Source organism: Siniperca chuatsi, linkage group LG6 (genome assembly GCF_020085105.1).
Source record: "Siniperca chuatsi isolate FFG_IHB_CAS linkage group LG6, ASM2008510v1, whole genome shotgun sequence".
NCBI classification, from domain to species: domain Eukaryota; kingdom Metazoa; phylum Chordata; class Actinopteri; order Centrarchiformes; family Sinipercidae; genus Siniperca; species Siniperca chuatsi.
This window is the reverse complement of record NC_058047.1, coordinates 19,130,586-19,157,579: the sequence shown is the minus strand read 5'-3', so window position 1 is coordinate 19,157,579 and position 26,994 is coordinate 19,130,586. Positions and strand designations below refer to the sequence as shown.

Below are 26,994 nucleotides of genomic sequence, written 5' to 3'. Positions count from 1 at the left end.
GAACCTATTTATTTGCTCTGGTTATATTTTTATATCAAAATTCCCCTTTGTAACGAAGTTTAGCATTGGATAATGAATGTTGAAGCTGCTTAAAATTGGCAGTGGATAATATTCTTTGCCACTGTTTTTCTATTTTAAAAGATTGCTGCAAAAAGAAATATCCAGTAGGTGATAGAACCAACATATGAATGATAGGAAAATAAAAAAAATAAAAATAAAAAAGGCACCTTAAGTAATAACATTTGGTACATGTTGGATCTTTCTTGTTTTATAGGTTTTATTGTAAAATTTGATTTTAGTGTATCTTTTTGGAAAAAAACCCTAAGTCTTTTGTTTAGTTTATACAACATAGTACAGCCTGTGTTTCCAGCACATCATGGGAAGTTGTTGACAACCTGTTGCTGCAGTGCAGACACAAGCAGCAGGATGATGCAACGTGCAATGCCAGAGAGAAGTAAAACTGAGATAGGATTTTTTTTTTTTTTTTTACATATGTGAATTTATGGAGAGCCTCCGAAAATAAAAGTCCATTAACAGAAAATAACATACAATAAAGATACAGAAAATGTGCAGCCCTAGGGCAGCCATGCGTAATTAGAAGACTTACTGGCTTGCGTATTTTGGCAACAGTTTATCAGTACACAGTTATTTTCGTTTTAATGCCTAGACAGTGTCGACACAAAACAACAGAGCCGACTTGTGCTGATTTATGCAGAATGCGACAAACGTATACAGCCTCCGAGGTGGGTTTGAGTTTGAAGTGATACCTCGCAGATTGAAGCTCGTCCGCCTTCACTGACTTGGCACCAGCGGAGCGTGGACAGAACAAGTTGCACACATCGCTGCCTCGACAGGAATATTGAGGAGAGCAGTTTGGGACTTTCAATGGCATTTGCTGGCGGGCTGACAAGACGTCGGTTTATTTTATTGACTGGCATAAAAGACGTAGAAGAGAGTGAAGAGGCTGTTGACTTATGGCGAGTTGTGTGAGAGAAGACCAAACCTGAGGTAAGGAACTGTGCTACATTTTGACCCGTCGCGACCATTAACAAAAGTTATTGGTTTATGAGAACGTGGGCCATTTTTCATATGAAGATAGTAGTTTTTGATTGATTTTTGATGAAAGTAGAGGTCATTGCACTTAAGTTGTATGCTCCAAAAACTATTCTTGGAAATCGAGATATAAAATATGCATCACTATTGCTGGTATATTTACCTGCAATAGTGATTATTTATTAAAGAAAGTACCCTTATAATACTACTACTACTACTAATAATAACACTTTATTATAAAGCTGAGCATCTGTTCCACATCAGTGAAACTATGGGTTCTGGTTGAGGTGATCGCCTTTCAAGTAAATCTCTCACCAGACTAAATGTATAAAAGCCATTTTTTAGACTCTTAAGTTTTATTCCAAATATTTCTTTACAAATGAATCATGCATCCCATCTACCATTAATCCTCTCCTTCAGATTTTATTTCCACTATGTCAGCCAATGGGAGCTCAGAGACAGGTTGCAGTTCAGAGGTCAGACCAAGCAACAGCACCTGCAGCCAGAAGGAACTGTCTGTCACCGCCTCTGCCATCTCCATGACTGTGGGCATCTTCTCCAACAGCTTCGCCCTTTTCATCCTCGTCAAATCTTACAACCGCATCCGGATCAAGTCCAAGGCGTCCTTCCTGCTGTTTGCCAGCAGCCTGGTGGTCACAGACCTGCTGGGTCACCTCATCAATGGCTCCCTGGTGCTTTTTGTCTACAGCTCGCACAAGAAATGGGAAACGTTTGACCCTCACCACATCGTGTGCAGTGTCTTTGGGGCGTGCATGGTGTTCTTTGGCCTGAGCCCCTTGTTCCTGGGGAGTGCCATGGCGGTGGAGCGCTGCATTGGAGTCACCAGGCCTATCTTCCACTCGACAACATTGGCTTCCCACCACATGAAAAGGCTGCTGGGACTCACCTGGCTGCTCGCTGCCCTGGTGGCTGTGCTGCCTGTGCTGCTGTGGAGGCCCTACAAGGTTCAGAGCTCCAGGAGCTGGTGCTTCTTCCATATGGGGGAACCCAAAGACTGGCTGGATGTGCTCCTGCCTCTGCTTTTCTCTCTGTTGGGGCTGCTGGCCCTACTGCTCTCGATTGTGTGCAATACTCTGACAAGCTGTGCTCTGCTGCAGGCCAGACTGCGCCGCAAGCATCACTGCAGAGGCACGTCCTACCACATAGAGATGATCTGCCAGCTGCTGGCTATCATGTTGGTGTCCTGCGTGTGCTGGGGCCCATTACTGGTAAGAATTTCTCCTCAGTAGACCTTTAACTCTGCTATATGACTAAAAAATCACAGGTTGGCAGGTTGACACTGCAGGAGCTCATTCTAGGTGTTGTGTCAGCTAAGAGTCGCACATTCCCTACTGCCTAAAGCCACGAGAATAAGTTGGAACTCCTTATTAATCCAGATTTCTATTTCTCAGATCTCTATTTATTTTCTATTTAATTTATATATATTAGCCATTAATTTATCTCAAAGTGATAGTAATTATCATGATTACATTTACATTCCCACAGACCATCATTTTTTCTGATCTTCAAACCACATCTCCTATTTACCAGTGTAACATGGATTTTAAACATTGGCAAGTACTAAGTGACTTTCAGAGACAGCGAAATGGGTTTTGAGAAACCTGGCAGGTTTTATTATCTGAGATGTGTGATGAAAAGATGACACAAGTAAAGCTTGTTTTAAAGGTTTTTGTGCTTTTCATTTTCAATCTGTCCTTCCCATTTACTGTTTACCTCATACTGTTTACTGTTTACTAACCCTTTCCTCTAAAATCCTCAGACCTCTGGAGCACACCTACACACACCCCTCCCCTTCAAAATATCCACTTACTCCTGGCTGAACAAATAATGCATTTCATGCTCCTTCTCCTGCTCTACAAATGGGCTCTCTATAACATGTTCTCTTCATACCTCTTACTGCTGCTCCAAAAGTACACTGTGATCTACACCATCAGCTCTATACACTCCTCATCCACTACAGTCACAGGGCCAAACACTGATCACATTTCTCACCTATGTATGGTACTTATGGCAACGAAGTGCGCTGACAATTTTCTTAAGCTTATTTAAAAACAGTTTTTCCCCAATGCTGTTTTGTTTACTGTGAGTAAACTTTGCAATGGGTGTGACCTATAGCACATAATTTATCATAATGAAAGTCCAATGAAAACAAACCTTGGTGTGTACATTGAAATAACATGATTGAGTGAGATTGAAGTGGTATTTGAAAACAAGCAAACGCTGTGTCTGAGTTGTTGTAAAGGTACAGATTTTCAAAGATGAGTTGGGAAACATTAATTGTTGCCTTCCAGACTCTTTTGTGTAACACTGAATATATAATTATAATTATTCCAGTAAAACATTTGGATATCTTACAAAAACACTGAGTGCAATGCAAGGGCAATGAAAAAGTTTAATATTTATTAAATAAAGAATAGACATGAATAGACATTATATTAAATAAAGCAATTCATCATATATTTGTCTATTTATGTCTATTAAGGTATTTATTAAAGGATTTGCCCACAAACTGCAATCACATACCGCCTCTTCATACACAATGTTAACTGAACCAGTTCTTTTTGTAGCTGCAGTAAGTTTTTTGTCACTTTCCATTATTTTATGACCACTCCACCAGATCCGTGTCATCATGCTGAGCACCAGAACCAAGGATGAGCCTGCGTCTTTCAGTCTCCTGATGGTGGTACGTATGGCCACATGGAACCAGATCCTGGACCCCTGGGTCTACATACTGCTGAGGAAGGCTGTTCTGAGAAAAATCTTCATGTTGTCCCACAGCTTCTGGGGCCCAAAGTCTCATAACCGACACCGCTGGCAGTGCAGTATGCTCCGCAGCTCGATGGAGACCAGCAACTCGGGTGCTGGCCCGTCTGACTGCCGCTGCCTCGGTAGGTTCCCTCTGCCAGACACTGCGATCAAATATATCACCTGAACCCTGGTCACAGTGTTTTGATCTGAGAACACCTGTGAGGAAAACAGGAAGAAGCTGTGAGAATGTGGAGAACTTTGTTATTGTACCCATCACAAGACGCTCATTTGGAATCTTACATAAACTACCATTATAAAGTTTGTTTTCATGCTCTCTTTAGAGTTGTAAAAAGATCACCATGAACTGGCAGCATTGTGGTCTATTGTATAATGTGGGATTAACTTTTTGTTCTCAACTTTCAGCTCTGTTTTATGCATCAGCAGCTCTGAAGAAAATCTGTCTAAAATGTTCACAGTTAGGTTGGTTCAGTCATTCTTTTTGCGCTTTTCCTATTGGAAACGTTTCCGTCTTTGTTCTTAACGCTGCTGAAATTTCCATATAGCAGCTCCAGCCTGTGACCTCAACCTCATCTAAGAATTTTTACTAAATATGTTTGATTCTCTTTGTCTTATTTTGTTATTGTTGGTACTGGCAGTAGCCTGACATGTAAATGGTAAGGTGATATGGATTCATGGTTATGATCAATCAGCTAATACAGGCTACATGTGAGATCTCAGCATTTCTCTGGATTACAATGTGAACAGATGGTTGATGCAAATTATGTAGGTTGAGCAGAACACAAATGTCTGGAGCAGAATGTGTAAAATAATGTTAGATAACTGAGCTCAGTTTTGAAAATTGAATATTTCAGAAATATTGAAGCCTAAATGACACACAATGTTGAAATGACTGTAGCATACAGATAATATAAAATCATCACAGTTCAGTCATCTGCTTATGAGCATCTGTCTATCTTGGCAGTACATAATGCTGTCTTTCAATAGAAGATCATGCTCCATTGTTTCCAGTCATTTTCACACAACCGTGACATGAATGAAATAAGACAGGGCCTGTGTGTGCTTGTAGGTGATTACTGTAAATGTAATGTTCTGCACAAGTGTGTTTGTAACTTGTCATCTCTCTCTCTCTCTCATGAAACCTTTTCAATTTCTTTTTTCTGAACTGTGTAATAAAGGTGAAAATGGAAAAACAAATCCAAAATATTACAGAGCAAGTTGAATTCTCTTAAAAATGTTCCATTATCATGGCACAGGGTAATGTGTGTTAAGAGGGGGAGTCTGGAGCATGACTTTTCAGTGTTTCAGTTATAATCAATTATAATAATAAAATATATATAAATATAATTAATCAACCATGGCGAGGGGGAGTATAATAGGTAGACAGAAATGGAAAAACAAGAAGTTAACTTGAAAAAAATCAAACCAATAGTTTTAGGATTCCACATTAAAATCCACTTATTATTTAAAGACAGAATAAATAAAGAGAACTATTACTTGTATACCGTATATATAGTATGTGTCTTTATAAACAGTCTATGCTTAATAGGGGAGTAGCGTTTGTTAGTGTAATCTATAAAGTGTGCTGTAGGTGGCAGCACGACGCCCAAAACCCACCAGCTGGTCGGAAACCACGAAGAAGAAAAATCCGCTTGGTATGTGACGTAATCTCTTCCTCATAAGCTCCATCTTTCAGCAGCGCATGCCTCTGTCGATATTTGAACAGGTTTGGGATGCTAACTGTTGATTTGTGTGTAATGTGCGGTGTTTGTGGAGTGCGTGGTTGTTGGTGTGCGGTCGGAGCAGAGCTGTCGGACTGAGCGGAGCAGTGACACGCTGTGTGTTCAGTCTGTAGGCCCTGTGTTGTGTTTTCATCTCTGCAGCTGCTAACACACACACACACACACACACACACACACACACAGAGCAGACTGTCTGCTGACAAGTTGGAGCTAGTCTCAGTTATTATTGCATCAGCGTGATCTTTGTCTATTTAACGTCTTTTTATTGGTGTGCCTTGTTGTTAAAATGTGCTTTTTCTGTTACTGTATTTTTAATCAGCTACATCTTTGGAAACTGGACTCTTTCTGTCTCCTGGTTAGCTCATATTGCTGATGTTGCAGCTCAGTCGACAGGGAAAGCAAGCAGCATGCTAGTTACACATAACATTTATTTGTTTTCAACATCTACAATTTGCTCATATTGTAGGTGACAACATGAATCAAGAAAAATTGGCTAAACTTCAAGCCCAGGTCCGGATAGGAGGAAAGGTAAGTTGACACCCAGGAAGTGGTCCATTGTTTTGATTGAAGATGTGCAATGTTAGGTGAGGTGGTGGTGTGTGTGTGTGTGTGTGTGTGTGTGTGTGTGTGTGTGTGTGTGTGTGTGTGTGTGTGTGTGTGTGTAATCGACAAACAATTAATCTGCAACTATTTTGATAATTGGTTAAAAATTTCAGTTATTTTTATATATTTTTATATATATTTTATATATATATGTAATTTTGGACTAAACAATTAAAGAATTAGGAGGTAAATTGATAATAAATTATGTGCAAAGTATAAATCAGTATGTTATGGTCGCATGATTATACATTTTTAATGCAGCAAAATAAATAGACTCAGAATGTGCCTTTACGGATGATTATAGCTAACTTTCATATTTATTAAAATATAATATTTGACTCTTTGCAAATAAATTATTGGAGCCTGACCCACATAGAGTCATTACTCAGCAGTGTAACACAAAATAAAAACAGCTGTAGGATTTAAAAAATATTTGTTGACAAAAACAGGCGATGTCAACTGACCTCGAAGACTGCAGCCAATATATTGCTATCGGCTCATGTGCCGGATTGATAACAAGAAATTGCGATACAAAAATGCCAAAGATATGTTCCAGGTTGTTAGAAACAGTGACACCATCACATAGTTTTTCCACCAGAGACCATGGACAAGTTTATTTTTCAACTGCAAAATGTCCGGCTCAGTACATATCTTAGTTACAACACATTAAGAACCAAATTTACGCGATCTTCATAAACACTTTATTATGTTTATACATTTATGTAAAATTGTCAGATATATCAATATCAGAGTTTTAACTCTCTCAGATATCCATACCTGTATCAGCCTCAACAAGCTGGCCAGCTATAGACTGCAGCACTGAATTTCAACAGCTTTTGAACAGAATCACATGTTTGATTCATATGTGTATTGATTTGAGAGCATTGTATGAAATACTGTAATACAACTAGATTGTACAACAAAGGCTACGTTGTAGCCCTTTCTCTTTCTCCTAATGCTGTCACTCTTGTAAGTCATAGCTAGCTTCAAGTCATTTTGGAGTCTTATGTCTGCTTTGGTTTTAGGGATCTGCGCGCAGGAAGAAGAAGGTGGTACACAGAACAAACAAGCAAACGCTGTGTCTGAGTTGTTGTAAAGGTACAGATTTTCAAAGATGAGTTGGGAAACATTAATTGTTGCCTTCCAGACTCTTTTGTGTAACACTGAATATATAATTATAATTATTCCAGTAAAACATTTGGATATCTTACAAAAACACTGAGTGCAATGCAAGGGCAATGAAAAAGTTTAATATTTATTAAATAAAGAATAGACATGAATAGACATTATATTAAATAAAGCAATTCATCATATATTTGTCTATTTATGTCTATTAAGGTATTTATTAAAGGATTTGCCCACAAACTGCAATCACATACCGCCTCTTCATACACAATGTTAACTGAACCAGTTCTTTTTGTAGCTGCAGTAAGTTTTTTGTCACTTTCCATTATTTTATGACCACTCCACCAGATCCGTGTCATCATGCTGAGCACCAGAACCAAGGATGAGCCTGCGTCTTTCAGTCTCCTGATGGTGGTACGTATGGCCACATGGAACCAGATCCTGGACCCCTGGGTCTACATACTGCTGAGGAAGGCTGTTCTGAGAAAAATCTTCATGTTGTCCCACAGCTTCTGGGGCCCAAAGTCTCATAACCGACACCGCTGGCAGTGCAGTATGCTCCGCAGCTCGATGGAGACCAGCAACTCGGGTGCTGGCCCGTCTGACTGCCGCTGCCTCGGTAGGTTCCCTCTGCCAGACACTGCGATCAAATATATCACCTGAACCCTGGTCACAGTGTTTTGATCTGAGAACACCTGTGAGGAAAACAGGAAGAAGCTGTGAGAATGTGGAGAACTTTGTTATTGTACCCATCACAAGACGCTCATTTGGAATCTTACATAAACTACCATTATAAAGTTTGTTTTCATGCTCTCTTTAGAGTTGTAAAAAGATCACCATGAACTGGCAGCATTGTGGTCTATTGTATAATGTGGGATTAACTTTTTGTTCTCAACTTTCAGCTCTGTTTTATGCATCAGCAGCTCTGAAGAAAATCTGTCTAAAATGTTCACAGTTAGGTTGGTTCAGTCATTCTTTTTTTGCGCTTTTCCTATTGGAAACGTTTCCGTCTTTGTTCTTAACGCTGCTGAAATTTCCATATAGCAGCTCCAGCCTGTGACCTCAACCTCATCTAAGAATTTTTACTAAATATGTTTGATTCTCTTTGTCTTATTTTGTTATTGTTGGTACTGGCAGTAGCCCTGACATGTAAATGGTAAGGTGATATGGATTCATGGTTATGATCAATCAGCTAATACAGGCTACATGTGAGATCTCAGCATTTCTCTGGATTACAATGTGAACAGATGGTTGATGCAAATTATGTAGGTTGAGCAGAACACAAATGTCTGGAGCAGAATGTGTAAAATAATGTTAGATAACTGAGCTCAGTTTTGAAAATTGAATATTTCAGAAATATTGAAGCCTAAATGACACACAATGTTGAAATGACTGTAGCATACAGATAATATAAAATCATCACAGTTCAGTCATCTGCTTATGAGCATCTGTCTATCTTGGCAGTACATAATGCTGTCTTTCAATAGAAGATCATGCTCCATTGTTTCCAGTCATTTTCACACAACCGTGACATGAATGAAATAAGACAGGGCCTGTGTGTGCTTGTAGGTGATTACTGTAAATGTAATGTTCTGCACAAGTGTGTTTGTAACTTGTCATCTCTCTCTCTCTCTCATGAAACCTTTTCAATTTCTTTTTTCTGAACTGTGTAATAAAGGTGAAAATGGAAAAACAAATCCAAAATATTACAGAGCAAGTTGAATTCTCTTAAAAATGTTCCATTATCATGGCACAGGGTAATGTGTGTTAAGAGGGGGAGTCTGGAGCATGACTTTTCAGTGTTTCAGTTATAATCAATTATAATAATAAAATATATATAAATATAATTAATCAACCATGGCGAGGGGAGTATAATAGGTAGACAGAAATGGAAAAACAAGAAGTTAACTTGAAAAAATCAAACCAATAGTTTTAGGATTCACATTAAAATCCACTTATTATTTAAAGACAGAATAAATAAAGAGAACTATTACTTGTATACCGTATATATAGTATGTGTCTTTATAAACAGTCTATGCTTAATAGGGAGTAGCGTTTGTTAGTGTAATCTATAAAGTGTGCTGTAGGTGGCAGCACGACGCCCAAAACCCACCAGCTGGTCGGAAACCACGAAGAAGAAAAATCCGCTTGGTATGTGACGTAATCTCTTCCTCATAAGCTCCATCTTTCAGCAGCGCATGCCTCTGTCGATATTTGAACAGGTTTGGGATGCTAACTGTTGATTTGTGTGTAATGTGCGGTGTTTGTGGAGTGCGTGGTTGTTGGTGTGCGGTCGGAGCAGAGCTGTCGGACTGAGCGGAGCAGTGACACGCTGTGTGTTCAGTCTGTAGGCCCTGTGTTGTGTTTTCATCTCTGCAGCTGCTAACACACACACACACACACACACACACACACACAGAGCAGACTGTCTGCTGACAAGTTGGAGCTAGTCTCAGTTATTATTGCATCAGCGTGATCTTTGTCTATTTAACGTCTTTTTATTGGTGTGCCTTGTTGTTAAAATGTGCTTTTTCTGTTACTGTATTTTTAATCAGCTACATCTTTGGAAACTGGACTCTTTCTGTCTCCTGGTTAGCTCATATTGCTGATGTTGCAGCTCAGTCGACAGGGAAAGCAAGCAGCATGCTAGTTACACATAACATTTATTTGTTTTCAACATCTACAATTTGCTCATATTGTAGGTGACAACATGAATCAAGAAAAATTGGCTAAACTTCAAGCCCAGGTCCGGATAGGAGGAAAGGTAAGTTGACACCCAGGAAGTGGTCCATTGTTTTGATTGAAGATGTGCAATGTTAGGTGAGGTGGTAGGTGTGTGTGTGTGTGTGTGTGTGTGTGTGTGTGTGTGTGTGTGTGTGTGTGTGTGTGTGTGTGTGTGTAATCGACAAACAATTAATCTGCAACTATTTTGATAATTGGTTAAAAATTTCAGTTATTTTTTATATATTTTTATATATATTTTATATATATATGTAATTTTTGGACTAAACAATTAAAGAATTAGGAGGTAAATTGATAATAAATTATGTGCAAAGTATAAATCAGTATGTTATGGTCGCATGATTATACATTTTTAATGCAGCAAAATAAATAGACTCAGAATGTGCCTTACGGATGATTATAGCTAACTTTCATATTTATTAAAATATAATATTTGACTCTTTGCAAATAAATTATTGGAGCCTGACCCACATAGAGTCATTACTCAGCAGTGTAACACAAAATAAAAACAGCTGTAGGATTTAAAAAATATTTGTTGACAAAAACAGGCGATGTCAACTGACCTCGAAGACTGCAGCCAATATATTGCTATCGGCTCATGTGCCGGATTGATAACAAGAAATTGCGATACAAAAATGCCAAAGATATGTTCCAGGTTGTTAGAAACAGTGACACCATCACATAGTTTTTCCACCAGAGACCATGGACAAGTTTATTTTTCAACTGCAAAATGTCCGGCTCAGTACATATCTTAGTTACAACACATTAAGAACCAAATTTACGTGATCTTCATAAACACTTTATTATGTTTATACATTTATGTAAAATTGTCAGATATATCAATATCAGAGTTTTAACTCTCTCAGATATCCATACCTGTATCAGCCTCAACAAGCTGGCCAGCTATAGACTGCAGCACTGAATTTCAACAGCTTTTGAACAGAATCACATGTTTGATTCATATGTGTATTGATTTGAGAGCATTGTATGAAATACTGTAATACAACTAGATTGTACAACAAAGGCTACGTTGTAGCCCTTTCTCTTTCTCCTAATGCTGTCACTCTTGTAAGTCATAGCTAGCTTCAAGTCATTTTGGAGTCTTATGTCTGCTTTGGTTTTAGGGATCTGCGCGCAGGAAGAAGAAGGTGGTACACAGAACTGCAACAGCTGATGATAAAAAGCTTCAGAGTTCACTAAAGAAGTTGGCTGTCAACAATATTGCTGGAATTGAGGAGGTAAATTGGTTTGAATCTTCTGAATAAGGAAACCCTGAATGTTATCATTAATGTGATTGTGTTCATCTGGTCTGATGTGAGCGTGAATGCATTCTTGTGTGGCCGTGTAGACCAGACTGCTTTCAGGTTTTTCACAATTATCCTGTTTCTTGATAAGTAATTTTCTTACATTTACCCAGCATTAGAGTAACTTCTCAGATCATTGTATCACAGAGTATTTGGCCATAACTGTAAAACTGAGCGGTCTTCTCTTCTCAGGTGAACATGATCAAGGATGACGGGACTGTGATCCACTTCAACAACCCCAAAGTTCAGGCCTCTCTGTCTGCCAACACCTTCGCCATCACGGGCCACGCTGAGACCAAGCAGCTGACAGAGATGCTTCCTGGCATCCTCAGTCAGCTGGGAGCAGACAGCCTCAGCAGCCTGCGCAAACTGGCAGAACAGTTCCCTCGGCAAGGTGGGTGCACTTGACCTCTTAGACCTGTGACAGTTCACAATCACTGTAAAAGAGGAGGGTGAGGAGTGTCTTACCAACATAGGGTGTGTTATAGTTGTGTAATGAGTCTTGATTTAAGGCTACACTATGCAGATCTGCATGTTACTGTCTTCCAAAGGTGATGAAAAACACTTTTTTGCATGCTGCATTATCGCTTGTTTGTGACAAAAGGATAAAAGAGAGGAGGATGTCATGTTGCAAAGTTCAGTTTTCACCGCTGTTAAGTAGACAGTTTATATTTTGCCTTTAGTTAAGATTAGTCACTTCCTGTGGGGGAGCAAGCGTCTGTAACTAACACCAGTTTGATTACAGTTTGATTCCAAGGAAAGATAAGTTCTTGCAACTCCTCCTTTGTGGTTTAGGATGATTGGGGTGTGTATATATACACATGTGTCTTGCCTAGTGCAGATTAAAAATACATTTTTTTAATAGCATGGGATGGAATAATTTGGTCTGAAGCCATTTATATAAAATATCTAATGCAACTGGAGATCAACTTTTTTCTCAAGGAGAAGATAGAAGCAAGGTGTTGTGGGTGATTGAAAGATTGGACTTTGTGGTGTACATGTAGTAACCAGGCACTGAACAGTCATTAGTTATTGCGGTGCCCTTTGGCTTAGATAACATGGAATCCCTCCTCTGTTGCTCTTCCTATGGAGGTGCATGCAGCGGTCACTTCTCAGCGCATGCGCAGAGTAGAGCAGTAGCAGAAGTTAGAAACCCACAACATAAACATAAGCGGATGATACACGGATCTGACTTCTGTAACTTCATGAGTCTCATCTCAAACTGTGGCAACAACACGCGTGTCCAAGCCGTGTTCAGCACTTTTTATTGTCCTCTGGAAACACTTCCGTTATCGTTTTGTGTCTTTGCAGCACGTTTTCTAAATGCTGCACATGTGTTGTCAAATTGATGATGTTTTCTTAATTTGCTTGTGTCTATTTGCAAGTGTTTTCTTAAGTTGCAGTGCGTTTACCCTTCTTGGCCACCGTAATATATCCCTTAAATTTACATCATACAGTGTCATTCATGTTACAGAAGCATAGTAATGGTTCTTACTTCTTTAGGACCAAGATTTTCTTTGTACCTGAAAAGATAGGGCTGGTGGTATTCTATATATTTCTTCTGATTGCAAACAAATCCCATGAAAAGACCAAAACCAACAATGTGGTAGAGCCTCTCTGTGGTTCTCAGACACAAGCACATTCGTTCCTACTGAAGACATATAGTAAATGTTTAAAAACCGGTCACAATTATATAGTTTCATCTTTTAAAAGGGCAAAATAATGTCCTAAAACAGCTGCACACTGTAGTTTTTAGCCAACTTTACTCAACCAGGACTAAGTAGTTTATTTGTTGGGGACTATTTTCAGTGGTAGATTAATATTGGTGCTCTAGTGAGTATTTACAGCAGCAGGACGGTGTATGTGGGATCGACTCAAAGAAAACTACAGTGCCCATGTTCATGATAATGAAGCAACATTTCACATGTAAATGTGTGGCTCACTGATGTGTTTTTAATAGTTTTTGGACAACAATGGAGCACAGAGGAATAAGGCCACACCAAAAATATTTGTTAGTAGGATAAATAAGTTTTGGTTTTGCTCTTTTCAAGGGATTTGTTGACAATAAGAAATATATAAAATATCACCAGACTTATCCCTTAAGAAAATATTACACATCTGGTTACAATCATTTAATAGCCAAAGCTATAATATGTGTTTTTATTTGTACATTTCATCTCAGCTCTCGACAGCAAGGCACCAAAGGCAGAGGACATTGAGGAAGAAGATGATGATGTTCCAGGTATGAACCATTAGATGTATAAAAGTCAGACATTTAAATGTTTTACTTTTATTTTAAGATAAAGAAGATCCTCTCTGTAGAAGTGGTATTTTGTCTACTGCATAAATTCTGCTGAGAGCATCTGATAACACTGTTTTCTTCCAACGTAATAATTCACAATGTGTTGTTCTGCAGATCTGGTGGAGAACTTCGATGAAGCGTCAAAGAACGAGGCAAACTGACGCACATGAACTTCATGTGCACACAGACTGGACTGCAATGAAGCGAGAAACCTTCTTTGGTGTTTTTAAGTCTAGCCATCCAGACACATCAGACACTATACCCACGAACCAGAGACTTCTATTTTGCGATGGCCCATGGATGTCTGAGTCAGACTGGCTTGTGCACTTACAAAAACATTAAATACTCCCTTCTGGTAAACGGTTAAACCTCTTCACCACATTGTCAGTCATGGTCAGGATTACAGTGGTCATTAAAGCTAGTCTTGAGACTTTTTGTTTATGAAACAAAATAAAGGTGATTAACATTTTTTAGATGGTGCTGTGGTCATTGACAAGATATTGTAAATATTGATGCTTCTCATCCAAACTTAATATTTGACTATGTAGTTCTGCATGCAAATGATCTACTAATTCAATGATGCTGACTTGCTTAAACCTGTGCAATATTTCCTACAGTATGAGGCTTTTCATATCTGGCATCATAGCTCAGTTGTGTTGGCCTGTAGCTGTCCTGCATGCTATGTAGACAGCAAACTGGGGAGGGACATTTCTGCACACCTCTTGAGTTTCTTCAAAGAGCTGCAGAGAGACACAGGGGAGGAGGGAGATCGCAGAGAGGGGGGGTAGAGACGCGAAATCATCCCATCCTCCGCTTGTGAGCAAGGCACTGCTGCTTGAATCCGATTTCCTCGGCACTCCGATGTAAAAGGACAAAATGCTGAAGTTCTTCTCTGCGCGGGATGACGAGAATGAAAGCCTTTTGGGAGAAATAACTGAGGGTAAGACATGCATTGATTGCGATGGGGTGGGGATGCTTTACTCCCCATTCATTGCCTGTGCGTTACAGGATGATGATACTGTGCGTCTGTGTTTGTCACAGAAAACCGCTGATACAGCATTTGGCTGCGCGCATAGTCCGCATCATCACGCGTGTGTGTGTTGCGCACATTCCCGTGTGTAGACAGTAGCGTACATACACGCGCTGCTCTGCAGACTCTTCAAATATCTCAGTAAACATCACCTCAGTGTCCTGCTTGATCTGATGTAACGGGATGCGGGGTGAGTGTCGCATTGCCGCCGGCCTCGGTGCCTGCAAGCGGTTTAAACATTTGCACGTGTGTTGAATGCGTCACTGTCCCGGGAAGCGATTCTCCAGTCAGCTGGATCGGTGTAGCCCCGCCGCCGCTTCGGGAAATCTCCACTCTGTAGCCCGCAGCAGGACCGACACGGTCCGCCTTTCTTTTTATGTTTTTTGTGAAGGAGCTGCAATGCAGTTTATCCTGGAAAATTAGTTATTTTAGGCCTACCTGTTTTTACAAATGGAACTAGATCCTTTCCATCAATAGTCTTTTGCATTTTTGTGCCACACCACATAGGCTATCCTACAGTGCAGCAAAATAGTATAAACTGAACAGCTAATTATTCATGAATCACTGGGTGAAGCACCAGCTAGGGACACATTAACTCCGTTTGCAATGGGGGCTGGTAATTTACAGTAATGGTTATTGCGTGACTACCATATGAGGGAAGAGTGCTGAAACAATAATTGGCTGTAATCAGAGAAGTAATTGCTTTTATGTAGGATCTCGTGCTGAGATTATGAATGGAGTCATTTCTTAAGCAAATGACTTATTTGACTATACAGTGAGTCATTTACAGTAGGCTCAGTTGAACATGGTGTGCACATTCAGGTGATCAGTGGAAAGAATCTTGCATCCACACACAAATGTGCAAACCTTTTTAGTACCACAAGCATTTGTTCATTTGTCTTTGGTCTCCCACCAAAGGCACACTACTAATGAGACAATACACAGAACCAGCAAAGGTTTTATCTGTAAAACAATAGAAACAACATCTGTAAATTCTCATAGTAATATATGGGCACTCAATATGATATGCTATACATGAGCCAATTAAACACAGAACCACTATTGAACTTTTGTTCTCTAGGGAACCACCAGCTATGTGGTCCACCAATTGCCTTTACAACTACTATTGGTTTTACTTCAATATTTAGTCCACATCAAACCTCTTCCTATTTTCTTAACCATGTAGTCTGTTCTGTGATCAGCTCCGACACACCTCTCAAGGGCAACTGAGTGCTAATGCTGCTTATAGTGATGATTGAAAGCTATGAGGTATATTCAGGGTCATGAAATAAATGATCACATGCTGCTAAATGGCCACTTAGCACATGTGAACACAGCTTTTCCACCTAATGAGTCTTTATTAATATGTATGCATGCGTGCATTATATGTGTGTGTGTGCGTGTGTCTGCGCTTGACAGAAAAAGGGAAGTTGAGTGTTGAGTGTTGATGATATCATCATGCTCCCCCTCGAAACAGATGAAGGAGACAATCCGTCTCTTCAGGACACCAAGCACCACTGGCTGAACAGACCCTGCCTGCTGGTTCTCAAAGATGGGGATGTTTCAAAACCAGGACTGGGATGTGGCCAAATACGACCAGAATCTCTGTCTAAGACCTCTTCAGATGCGACAGTCATAAGCAGCTTTGGGCCATGTGAGCACAAACCATCTGAACATCCTGCCAAAACCGCTTCACCTTCCCAGCTGGAGGAAGGCAGCTGCACTGTGACCACCATCTCCACATGGGGGGAGAGTTGTTTCGGGAAGTCTTCCAGCCCCTTGGTGCTGAGCCCCGCCGAGGCTGCGTGGCCGGAGGAGGAGGAGGTGGAGGAGAGGAAGCCCCAGGCTCTCCCATCAAAAGAGGACTCTGTGATTGAGGAGAAGGAGCTGGAGGAGAGCAGGCTGGAGCAGCTAGAGCAGTCGTGCAGCTCAGAGGTGAATGCAGCACCATCTACTCTCTCGCACGAGGAGACATGTGGCAGGGGGTCAAGGGAGCTCCAGAGCCAGTTTAAGATGGTCAGATCTAGTGGAGGAGATGAGACAGACAGCAGCAAGGCCCAGGCAGCCAGTGGGGAGGGAGCGATGGGGGTCTGTGCAGCTTCCCCTGTGGATCCTGATAATGAGTCCCAGCTGAGCCCTGTTGGTATTCTGTCCAAGGATCGAGGCACTGTCCTCGGGGAGGTAGCTCCAGTGTGGGTCCCTGATGCTCAGGCGCAGGTCTGCATGAAGTGTGGGGTCAAGTTTACGTTTACTAAGAGGAGGCACCACTGCCGTGCTTGTGGGAAGGTGAGGAAAAATGTAAAGCTTATTTGTTGCGCAGCATAAAAAATAAGATTTAATTTGATGTTCTCAAGTAACTTGATAACAAGTGACTTGTAGTTGACGTGTAAAATGTATGTGTGTGTCTGTCCTTATGTGGTGTGTGCATGTATGTGTGTGTATCAGGTTTTTTGTGCACTTTGCTCCAATCTGAAGTTCAGACTCACACATCTGGATGGCAAGGAGGGACGAGTTTGTGTTTCCTGTCATTCAACACTCATCAAAAGTGAGCACAGTTTTTTTTTGTGTTAAAGTTCACAGTTTTTTAATGAAAATTTGCATAAGTAATTCTTACTTCTTCTCTTCAGCGACACCTCCAAGGGGGAAAAGGAGGGTGTGGTTTGCAGATGAAATCCTCAATAAGCAGTCAGCGTCTGCGCCGACCACACCAGTCAGAGGGCCTACGTTCTCACCGCTGATGAGACGAGCGCTGGGCGGGTTGGTTAAAGGTCCTGTGGGTTCACCACAGATCAGGAGAGCCTTGCGGCCACATGGGACGAATATCAATGTAGGACCACCCAAAACATAACACAGAGCATATTTGTTGTTCTATAATTTAGAGGAGAATGAATCTAAGATCTCAGTGTTGTATTTAGTTGTGTCTATATGTCAGATAGTTTGTACAACATAGATTTGACAAAAAAAGTGGGCTCGCTCCCCCTCTAGGAGGCCTGTGGTCCTTACGGCTGGGGCACCACAGCTTTAGTGAGCAGCTCTGCCAACCTCATTCCCCTGGCCGGCCTGCCGCCCATCCTTACCTCCACGGGAGTCAAAGGAGGTAAGACAGGTTCCATCCATTTTGCGGTTGAAAGTCAAAGATTTAGCAAAATGACTTTGTGGATTCTTTGTTCATTGTAGTGCAGATACAATGTGCTGCGCCTGTTTTTGTTTTTTTTGCCGTTCTCATGTCATGCATTGTGTGCATGGTGCAAAGACAGGAGGAGGGACGCAAACAGAAGGGTGTCAATTTGGTGATGACGGAAGAGTGTCAAAATGAAGTGACAGCAGCAGTTACAGAATAATGCTGAATAACACTAAATTAACACTTTTAAGCTTGTCTGTTTTGAATAAAAGTGATTATTCGCTGTTACCTGATAAAATCATGCACTACCAACACCAGGCTGATGCAAAAATAATTCCACAAAGTTATATGCTTCTGTCCACATCACACTGGTGAGTTATAACTTTCTCTCAGATTTATATTCAGCATCATCCAACTGTTGCACTCGGATACTCCCTGTCCTAGTACACATGACCTATGACCTACAGAGTAGAGCCTGTGACGGGAAACATCCACCCCTCCTTTACTGACCACCGTCACAGTGCTGTTGAGCAAAGCACTTAACCCGACATGTCAGAAGTCTGTGGTAAAGCCAGGCAGCTCCCAGGAGTGCATATTTTGATTCGTCCCACTTAAAAGTCATGACTACTCCCTAATTCTGTTACTGTAAATAATAATGTGGACCCCTGTCTTGCCTGGTTTAACATGGCCGTTTAAAAATAATATTATTAATAAAAGTTACCTGTCCTTGCATTGTATTTAGGGCCAGGCTTAGACAATGGTTATTAATCCTTACACAGCTATGATTTCATTTTCAAACACAAATCTTTCATGAAGCTAGCTCTTCAGTGGATTACATGTAAGAAAAATACTTGATTTGTGGGCAGTTGTAGAGGATACTACAGTCTAACAGCAGTGTTACTGTGTTTTCCCCCCTCAGATTACACTGTGGAGGAGCAGCCGTCTGAGATGCTGCTTATTCAGGAGTTGGAGAGTGGCAGGCCCAAGCCCCTCGTGTTTGTCCTTAATGCCAACCTGCTTGCTATGGTCAAGCTGGTCAACTGTACGTTTCTTGTTTCTTTTCATTGTCATTGATAGAATGTATAGAGAATGATACATTGGCAACATATTGTACAGTTACAATCAAGTATAGGTAGATAACTAAATTCATGCTGCTTAGAGAATTGAGAAAATTTATAAATTTAAAAAATTAAAATGAAAAAGTGTTACTTTTATAGTTTTTATAGCTCAGGCATCCGCATTTCCTACACTGTACTTATCTATTTTGGAATTCTTATTCTCTTTAAAGATTGAAAATAAATAGCTTTTTTTTTTGTCTGCTACAGCAAACATATCGTCTCTGTAAATCATGTGTCCTGTGCTCTCCTTTGAGAAGAAACCAGAAACCAAAAGAGAGCAATTTTTATTTTTTAATTCCATGATGGCGCCCCCTAGTTTTGCATTAATTAGACAGAATACAGTTCTGGTATCCGTCTACGTAGATGGAGACCGTACATCGATACAGCCAATCAAATATGCCAGCTGCTGTCAATCAAACCCAGACACCGACACACCCCTCAAGCCGGTGGAGATGAAAAGGAGCATTTCTGATATTTCCCTAAAGACCCTTTTTCTTCCTTTTAATAATAAAAAACTTGAACAATACATTTAAAAAACACATTGACATTATTTACATTATTATTATTTACATTTTATTTAAAACAAGGAATGACTAAATGTGATTTCAGTTGGACCCTGTAGACCCCTGAGATTGTGCCTTGATTGTATGACAGATGTTAACAGAAAGTGCTGGTGCGTGACAACAAAGGGGATGCATGCTGTGGGCCAGGTGGAGGTGGTGGTGCTGCTGCAGTGCCTGCCTGAAGAGAAAAGCTTCCCCAAAGACATTTTCAGCCACTTCATCCAGCTGTACAGGGACAGCCTCACAGGTCAGAACCACTCACACAATAAGATGCTTATATACAGTCATTTTCAACTAGTAATATTTAGAAGTAGTGATGTGTTGTATTGAATTTTGCCCACTTTTGGACTCTAATCCACCCATTTTGAAAAACTTCCAACATGTCTCCCTCAAAGTGTTTTTCCTGCTATAATTCCACGTTTCCTCTGTATTTCTGTAGGAAAGGTTGTGAAACACCTATCCCTGTCCTTGTTCGGCAGAAGTTTCCTGGGCAGTGAGGATCATGCAGGCTTCCTGTACATTCGCTCCACTCTCCAGTCCCTTCAAGGACTACCTCTGCCAAACCAGCCCTACCTCTTTGGCCTGCTGGCCCACAGAGCAGAGGTGGCCTGGGCCAAAGCCTTTCCCTTGCGTCTCATGCTGCGATTGGGGGCCGAATACAGATGTAAGCCAGGCCCTAGTATGAAATGCTGCATCTATCCTGCTACAGGTTTTCTCTTCAGTTACCCACTTTGTTTCTTGTTCCAGTTTACCCGTGTCCTCTGTACAGCGTGCGCTTTAGGAAGCCCTTGTTTGGGGAAATAGGCCACACCATAATGAGACTGCTAGTGGTGAGTATGACATTTGGTTTGGTGTTGTTACAAAACCAGATTTCTTATCAGTAACAGGAAGTTTGGTGTCTTACCTTTTACCAGACTTCCCATAATTAATGTTGACCTGTTACTCCCATCCTGTTCCAGGACTTTAGGAATTACCGCTACAGCCTTCCAATGGTGCCGGGGCTCACTGTGGATCTTGAGGCTCAGAGGACCTGCATAAAGATACCGACCACTGGGTATAATGAGGTAAGACTAAGGCTGTTTTCGAAACCGCCTTCTATACTAGCAGTACATACTGATTTGGCCAGAATATAGCATGTAGTATGCAGTATGCAAACAAAAACAAAATCTCCAGTATGCATCGGACCAGTCTACCTCGTGTAATGGCTATTTAAAAAAAACTTAATCTTTATTTAATCAGGCAAATGTTATAAGTGGCATTTACATTAATATTCCTCCTATTGTTTACTTCCGCTTTCCAAAACCCAAAACCGGCTAAGCCTGGCCTAGCATACTGCAATATAAATCCACTGAACAGTTTCATACTGCATACTGCTATGCAAAGCAGTAAGCATTATGTAGTAGGCGGTCCCAAATACAGCCTAAGCCTTTAAATGCCTTGCGGAGTTAATGCTGATGTTTATGCATTTTTAATCAATCGGCATCCTTCCCTCTCTTCCCACTTGTCTCATGTTAGCTAATGACTGCTCTGAATAAGTCCAATGAGCATGTGCTGGCCATTGGGGCGTGCTTTAATGAGACTGCAGACTCCCACCTCATCTGTGTGCAAGGAGACGATGGCCAGTACCAGACCCAAGCCATCAGCATCCACAGTCAGCCTCGCAAAGGTGGGCCATAACAGGATACCGTGAGGGACATCAAGATATCAGAGTCTGGACTTAATGTTACACAATCAAGTAGTCGTGGAGGACATTCATTCCTCGCAACGGGGGGTCCTAACTGACTGATAAGATCATTAATTTGTTGTTTAGGGAAACTTTGATACATGTTTGCTTTGCTTTACTTTGCTTGCAATCTACAAATTTTAAGCCTTTATTTAATTTTCATTTTTCACATTTTCATTTTTACCTTTAAAATATATATAATTTCAATGTTAAGCCTTAAATTAGTAGAAGTGCATTTGCTGCACAAAATCCACCATTACAAATAAATGTGCAGCCACACATTGTGCAAACCCATGAAATTTTATTCTAAATCTCAATGTTCCCAAAGATTAAATATTTTATTCTGTGTTACAAGGAATTATGTATATATGTTAGCAAGAACTTTCCATTTGATGTAATTGTGAAGCCATACAAAATGAAATATTTTATTTAAACATTTCACTCAATTTAAATTTGACATGGATTGAATTGTATTAGAAGAAGCAGATACAGAATATAGACAGAATATTGATTAGCAGTATTCAACTCTGAAACTGCCCAAAGGGGAGTTTAAGAGAAGCAAAGTGCAATAAGGGCTCAAGTGACCCACTGGACCAAAGAAGTTCACTTTCCCATATACAACACTAGATGGCACTACATGATTTTTTTTCTTGTCACTATAAAGACTGATTGTAACAGGACTGAAACCACAGAGTTTGTCTCTAATGATGTTTTCTTTTTTTATTGCAGTTACTGGATCATGCTTTTTTATATTCAGTAGTGCACTGAAAGCGTCTGCAGGATACCTTGCCAAGTCCAGCATCGTAGAAGGTAGGATGTCGACTCAGAGGGGAGTCAGGTTCACTTTGACTTTTACCTGCCCGCTTGGAGGAAATTACTTGGTTACGTTTGCTTTAAGTAGTGCATGTTAACACCCCTGCTTCAAAACTGGTTTATTCAGAATGTGTTGATCTTTGTATGTGTGTGTCTGTGTACATTTTAACAGTTTGTCTAGGCGTGTGTGCGTGTTGATGCATGTGTGTGTGTGTGTGTGTGTGTGTGTGTGTGTGTTTGTGTGTCTCCCTGTTGGTGTCTGTGTTTCTCCTGTATCGCTGTCCCCTCTCCTCAGATGGGCTAATGGTGCAGATCACCGTGGAAACCATGGCGGAGCTTCGCCGGGCGCTACGGGAGATGAAAGACTACACCGTCACCTGTGGACGGCTTGACCAGTCAGACAGCCAGGAGCTTGTTTGTGTACAGTGGGTGGAGGAGAAATGCACTGTGAATAAGGGGTGAGTGTGTCCACATGTTTGAAGTTCACGTGGCAGCCTCAGAATGAAGCTTTTGTGCTCGAAGAGAACAATATACTGTAACACTCATATTTAAAAATTTTGAAAACAGGTTAATGAAAACATTTTCATTAACCTATCATTAGTAGATAGACAACTGCAAAATGTATAGGGAGTGATCATAAGTCCGTCCAACGCAGTGGTGTGCAGTTCTATTCCACAGAAGAATATGTAGGCTTTCAACCAACCATCCAAACACTATACCAACTGCATTTTAATTTCTAGTCTATGTTGTAAATTACTGGTATGCGTAATGTGTGTTTGTGTTCCCCAGAGTTATAAGCCCCATCGATGGGAAATCCATGGAGTCCATCAGCAGTATGAAGATGTTCCAGAAGTCAGAATACAAAGAAAACGGGAAGATCATCCGCTGGACAGAAGTACATATGATGATCTGCTTAAAATATCAACATAAGTCCATCTGAAACAGTCTCCTCTCTTTATATGTATGTGTATGTTTTGTGTAGGTGTTCTTCCTGCAGAGGGGGGAACATCCCAAAGGAGGAGCGAATGACTCTGCTGAACACAACCGGTTAACGGAGCGGATCGCCCGCACGTTTTGCTTGGCACTGTGTCCACACCTCAAACTGTTGAAAGAAGATGGGATGGCCAAACTGGGGCTGCGAGTTGCTTTTGACTCTCAAGAGGTCAGAAAGGATGTTTGGTATCAGTGAGTCACAACAACATATTGTTACTGATACACCAGGCTGGAACAGGCCTTGTAAGATGTCATGCATCTGCCTCCTGTAAGAGGGTTGCATCATGAATACTGCCCTACAAAGCAAAAATGCAGCAGTAACTACATGCTTGTTCAGAATTGGGTCAAAACAGAAATGTCACTTTTTGACATCTGTTCTGCCATATACAAATTGTTATGCTATAGAAATGTCTGTAAAAACAGTATGAAACATTTGTAGTAATTAGAAAAAAGAGCATCAAACCAAGCCAAGCCACATTAACTGCACTCTGGATGTGATTTGGTGAGGTTCAGCTACCATATTACATATTTAAATGTATAAAATGGTAAATTAATTTATTAAAATTGATTTCAACATGAAAATGATTAGTTGACGGACGGACAGACACATAGCAAAACAGAGATACAGTTAATCCGTATGAACTATGGACTAAATAATCAAAATTAAGTTTATATTCTTAATCAAACTAGTTGAAATTGACAGGACAGCCAGATGAACACATTTTGTTTGTAGATTCAAGGTTCAAGGCTCAGCTTTATTGTCATTATACAATACAGGATTGCACAATGAAATGCAGCTGTAGCCCCCTCCACGCTAGAAAAAGTGTAATCAAATATTTAAATATTTTAAATTAGAATAGAATAAAACAATAAACAAAATCTATAACAGTAGCACTAAAGGAAGAAATAAAAAGGAAAACTCAATTGAATTTACAAGGAAGATATAGTCACGTGTATACATATATATATCCATATATACACACATACATACATACATACACACATAAAAAACATATACAGTATGTGCAATATCAGTGTAATTTGCAATTTATAGTACAAAAACTTGAGGTAGTAGTGGGAGTGAGGGCAGTACAGCACCAGGGTGACCAGGCTGTGGCTGGGTGGGTAGTCTTTTAGTATCCTTTGGGCTCTGCGCAGACACCACACCTCTCGGATATCATGGATGCTCTGTAGTCAAGTACCAATGATGTTCTGGACGGTTTTAATCACCCGCTGCAGCCCTCCGGTCCTGGGCCGCACATATCCCATGCTAGTTTATAATGTTTCCAGTCAGGATGCTTTCTATTGCTCCGCTATAAAAGCTAACAAGATCTTGGCATGGGAATTTCAAGTTTCCTTGAGAGACACTGCATTTTTCCATTGCATTGTGTGAAGGCTATCTAAAGGCAGGAGTGTAGTGTCTGCATTTTTTAGGTATAATATAGGTCTATGGAAATTACTATTTAGGTACAATTATCAGCTTGTAAAAGCAGAAAATGAAGCTATCACAACCATCTATTGCACAGTTTGCTGGCCAGCCTGAAAACTTTAAACCTTTTTCTTAACTTCACTTCTTCTGTGGTTACTGCTCTCTGCCTTTGTAGGGCAAAATAGATTTTAATAAATCTAAAATTAATTCCTTTTTAACATTTTTTAACATCTTTTATCCATTCTTTATTTAGCAGTAAAGTATTTAGACTATATTATAGAATAGGTCGCACTCTGCTAACACTTTGAGAATTTCATCAGCATGGGATTCAGTTGAGGGTTTTGGTGCCCAAACGATTCCTAAAAGTTTCAGATGCTCTTCCACAATGCCAAAATGGAAAATAGTCAGGGATCTTTTCATTGTAAGTCATGTTGGTCTAACTTTGGTGGGGAGAACATGTAACATGTGACTCACATAATGCATAGTTGTAAAGTTTATATCACAATATCTTGGGAGTGACAATATTTAAACTAATTAGTGGTTTGTTTTGTAATTTCAGGTGGGATTTGTGGCTGGGAGCAATGGGCAGCCCCTCCCAGCTCAGTACCTCAACGCCCTGGATAGCACGCTGATCCCGGTCATTCACAGCAGGGGGCGCAAGAGGGGCGACGAGCCTATTGTGATGGAGCTTATCTTTTACATCCTGGAGAACATCACTTAGAACGCACACACCCCACTGTTTCATCTTTATAACCCTGACCACAGCTCTGTCTCCGGCACTTCTCATCAGTGCTGCCATCACTTTCAGGGTGATAAAAGCATTCAAAGGGCGAACCAGACCACATCCAAGGTCTGCATCCATCTCATCCACTCACAAGTAGAGAGAAGTGGTCTGACTCTTAGTGGTTTTCTGATCTCACCCTGCCCTGCAGCAGACAATTTGGGTACGCATGAAACCTAGGATGGACCATCAGATCAGGGTGCAGTACTGCACTGTACAGTAGTAGCAACTTCATAGCTTGATATCATCCATGTCACATTGTTCAATACAAATTCCCAAATGGAGAATACTTTTAAAGTGGGAGCTGGATTCAGCCCCACGACCTTAAAGCAAAGAGGAAAAGAGAATGACTTGAAGTACTGTATGTAGTAGGTCTGTAACAATTTGATGCACACTGAATGAATGCCTAAAGAATGTTTTCATACTGGATGTATTATAATTGATTGCTCATGAAATGTAATGTCAGCCCGGAATTAAACTTGCAACAATGACTGAGTTACTGCCTGTTCATCCAGGACCCTCTGCTTAACACTCATTTACTCAAGTACAATTTTGAGTACTTGTACTTTACTTGAGTATCGTCATTTTATGCTGGTTTGTACTTATACTTCATTACATTTCAGAGAGAAATATTGTACTGGTTTGTTCAACAACTATAATTACTTGCTACTTTGCAAATTAAGATTTTACACACAAAATATACACTCTATAATGCAGTCGATTACAACACCACTGCAAACTACAACCTCAAAAATAAACGTAGTTAAATGAATACCTCTCTGACAGTGTCAATCAAAGCTAAACATTGTCTTTGTAAAGGTAGAGTTTATGGTTGAGCTGTTGTATTGGATTGAATTAGACTGTGTACCGAATAGTCAGGGAGTGTATGATTTGTTATAAAATTTGATGCATTGTTGTACATCAGTGGTTCCCAACCTTTTTGACTTGTCCCACTAAAACAAAGCAATGTCTACTTGCGACCCCTTGTCATAGGTTTAGTATGGTATGTATTAACCCTGCAGTACTAGAGATTTCTTCTTCTCAGAATGTTTAATTTAAATGATTTTTTTAGAAACCTGAATGCATAAAACTATCCAGTATTTCACAAGACATTAGCAATGATTATAGAAAAGTCAAAAAAAAAACAATTACATAACATTCTTGAACCCCCTGGTTGGGAACTGCTGCTATAGATCAAACTTACACATTATCAATAATAAACACTGACAGGGGGCATTCTGCTGCATGATGAAACTTCTTACTTTCGATACTCTAAGTACATTTAGCTGATAATACTTTAGAGATTAGACTATGGTATGGTACTTTTACTTATGGATATAAATACTTATGCCACTGCTTAAAACTCATTTCAGATACAATCATTTCCTGCCCACAAGATCAGTTTCATAAAGCAACTTTAAAGGAGGGTTAATTTACAGTTGTGACATATGTCAGTAATAATAAATCTGTAATTTCACCAAAGGAGTCGTCACCATTTTATGTACTGGGATCAGTGGTTTATTTAGCTTGCACACATTTGCAGACTGAATGGATGTAAAGAACACCTTTTCACTGAGCACTAATGAAAATATGACCCCATTTCTGACCCTGATGAATCAGCTGATGGTTGAGTCGTGTGGGTGTAGATCCGCTCTGCAGGATGCTTTCTCTCTGCCTCTTACCATGAATCTTTTTAAACAAAGCAGAATGGGGCTTTTGTTTACCTCCTACTTGCTCCGCATACTTGGGATGGCCAAGACAAGAG

General features: G+C 40.3%; 3 protein-coding genes across 7 annotated transcripts; all 3 read left to right on the top strand.

Moving 5' to 3' along the window:
* The first annotated feature begins 568 nt into the window (after positions 1–568).
* Positions 569–4,239, top strand: ptgfr (prostaglandin F receptor (FP)). The gene is made up of 3 exons (XM_044199073.1): positions 569–1,008; positions 1,474–2,282; positions 3,692–4,239. The coding sequence occupies exons 2-3, from the start codon at positions 1,488–1,490 to the stop codon at positions 4,004–4,006; spliced, it is 1,110 nt and encodes a 369-aa protein (XP_044055008.1). The 5' UTR covers positions 569–1,008; positions 1,474–1,487; the 3' UTR covers positions 4,007–4,239.
* A 1,241-nt stretch (positions 4,240–5,480) lies between these two features.
* Positions 5,481–14,127, top strand: btf3l4 (basic transcription factor 3-like 4). 3 transcript variants are annotated; one of them, XM_044199083.1, is made up of 6 exons: positions 5,481–5,566; positions 6,049–6,110; positions 11,177–11,290; positions 11,549–11,750; positions 13,539–13,598; positions 13,773–14,127. In XM_044199083.1, exons 2-6 carry the CDS (start codon positions 6,057–6,059, stop codon positions 13,817–13,819), a joined length of 477 nt encoding a protein of 158 aa, XP_044055018.1. In that variant the 5' UTR covers positions 5,481–5,566; positions 6,049–6,056; the 3' UTR covers positions 13,820–14,127. The 3 variants fall into 3 exon arrangements, with proteins under 3 accessions (XP_044055018.1, XP_044055017.1, XP_044055019.1); XM_044199082.1 differs by lacking the exons at positions 5,481–5,566; positions 6,049–6,110 and adding exons at positions 9,435–9,532; positions 10,013–10,074; XM_044199084.1 differs by lacking the exons at positions 5,481–5,566; positions 6,049–6,110 and adding exons at positions 9,442–9,461; positions 10,013–10,074.
* A 266-nt stretch (positions 14,128–14,393) lies between these two features.
* zfyve9b (zinc finger, FYVE domain containing 9b) lies at positions 14,394–25,724 on the top strand. 3 transcript variants are annotated; one of them, XM_044199070.1, is made up of 16 exons: positions 14,394–14,598; positions 16,166–16,974; positions 17,134–17,233; positions 17,316–17,515; positions 17,674–17,785; positions 18,729–18,851; positions 19,582–19,737; positions 19,930–20,154; positions 20,238–20,320; positions 20,450–20,554; positions 21,006–21,156; positions 21,943–22,023; positions 22,322–22,484; positions 22,816–22,921; positions 23,009–23,188; positions 25,008–25,724. In XM_044199070.1, the coding sequence occupies exons 1-16, from the start codon at positions 14,535–14,537 to the stop codon at positions 25,167–25,169; spliced, it is 2,820 nt and encodes a 939-aa protein (XP_044055005.1). In that variant the 5' UTR covers positions 14,394–14,534; the 3' UTR covers positions 25,170–25,724. The 3 variants fall into 3 exon arrangements, with proteins under 3 accessions (XP_044055005.1, XP_044055007.1, XP_044055006.1); XM_044199072.1 differs by having other exon boundaries at positions 14,397–14,598; positions 16,166–16,623; XM_044199071.1 differs by lacking the exon at positions 14,394–14,598 and adding an exon at positions 14,744–14,878.
* Positions 25,725–26,994: the final 1,270 nt, after the last annotated feature.

Coding starts and splice junctions, on each gene's coding strand:
- ptgfr (XM_044199073.1), top strand. CDS start 1,488: ATGTCAGCCAATGGGAGCTCAGAGACAGGTTGCAGTTCAGAGGTCAGA. Junction 2,283..3,691: donor TGTGCTGGGGCCCATTACTG/GTAAGAATTTCT, acceptor CCACTCCACCAG/ATCCGTGTCATCATGCTGAG.
- btf3l4 (XM_044199083.1), top strand. CDS start 6,057: ATGAATCAAGAAAAATTGGCTAAACTTCAAGCCCAGGTCCGGATAGGA. Junction 11,291..11,548: donor ATATTGCTGGAATTGAGGAG/GTAAATTGGTTT, acceptor TTCTCTTCTCAG/GTGAACATGATCAAGGATGA. Junction 13,599..13,772: donor AGAAGATGATGATGTTCCAG/GTATGAACCATT, acceptor GTTGTTCTGCAG/ATCTGGTGGAGAACTTCGAT.
- zfyve9b (XM_044199070.1), top strand. CDS start 14,535: ATGCTGAAGTTCTTCTCTGCGCGGGATGACGAGAATGAAAGCCTTTTG. Junction 21,157..21,942: donor CCACAGTCAGCCTCGCAAAG/GTGGGCCATAAC, acceptor TTTTTATTGCAG/TTACTGGATCATGCTTTTTT. Junction 23,189..25,007: donor TTGCTTTTGACTCTCAAGAG/GTCAGAAAGGAT, acceptor TTGTAATTTCAG/GTGGGATTTGTGGCTGGGAG.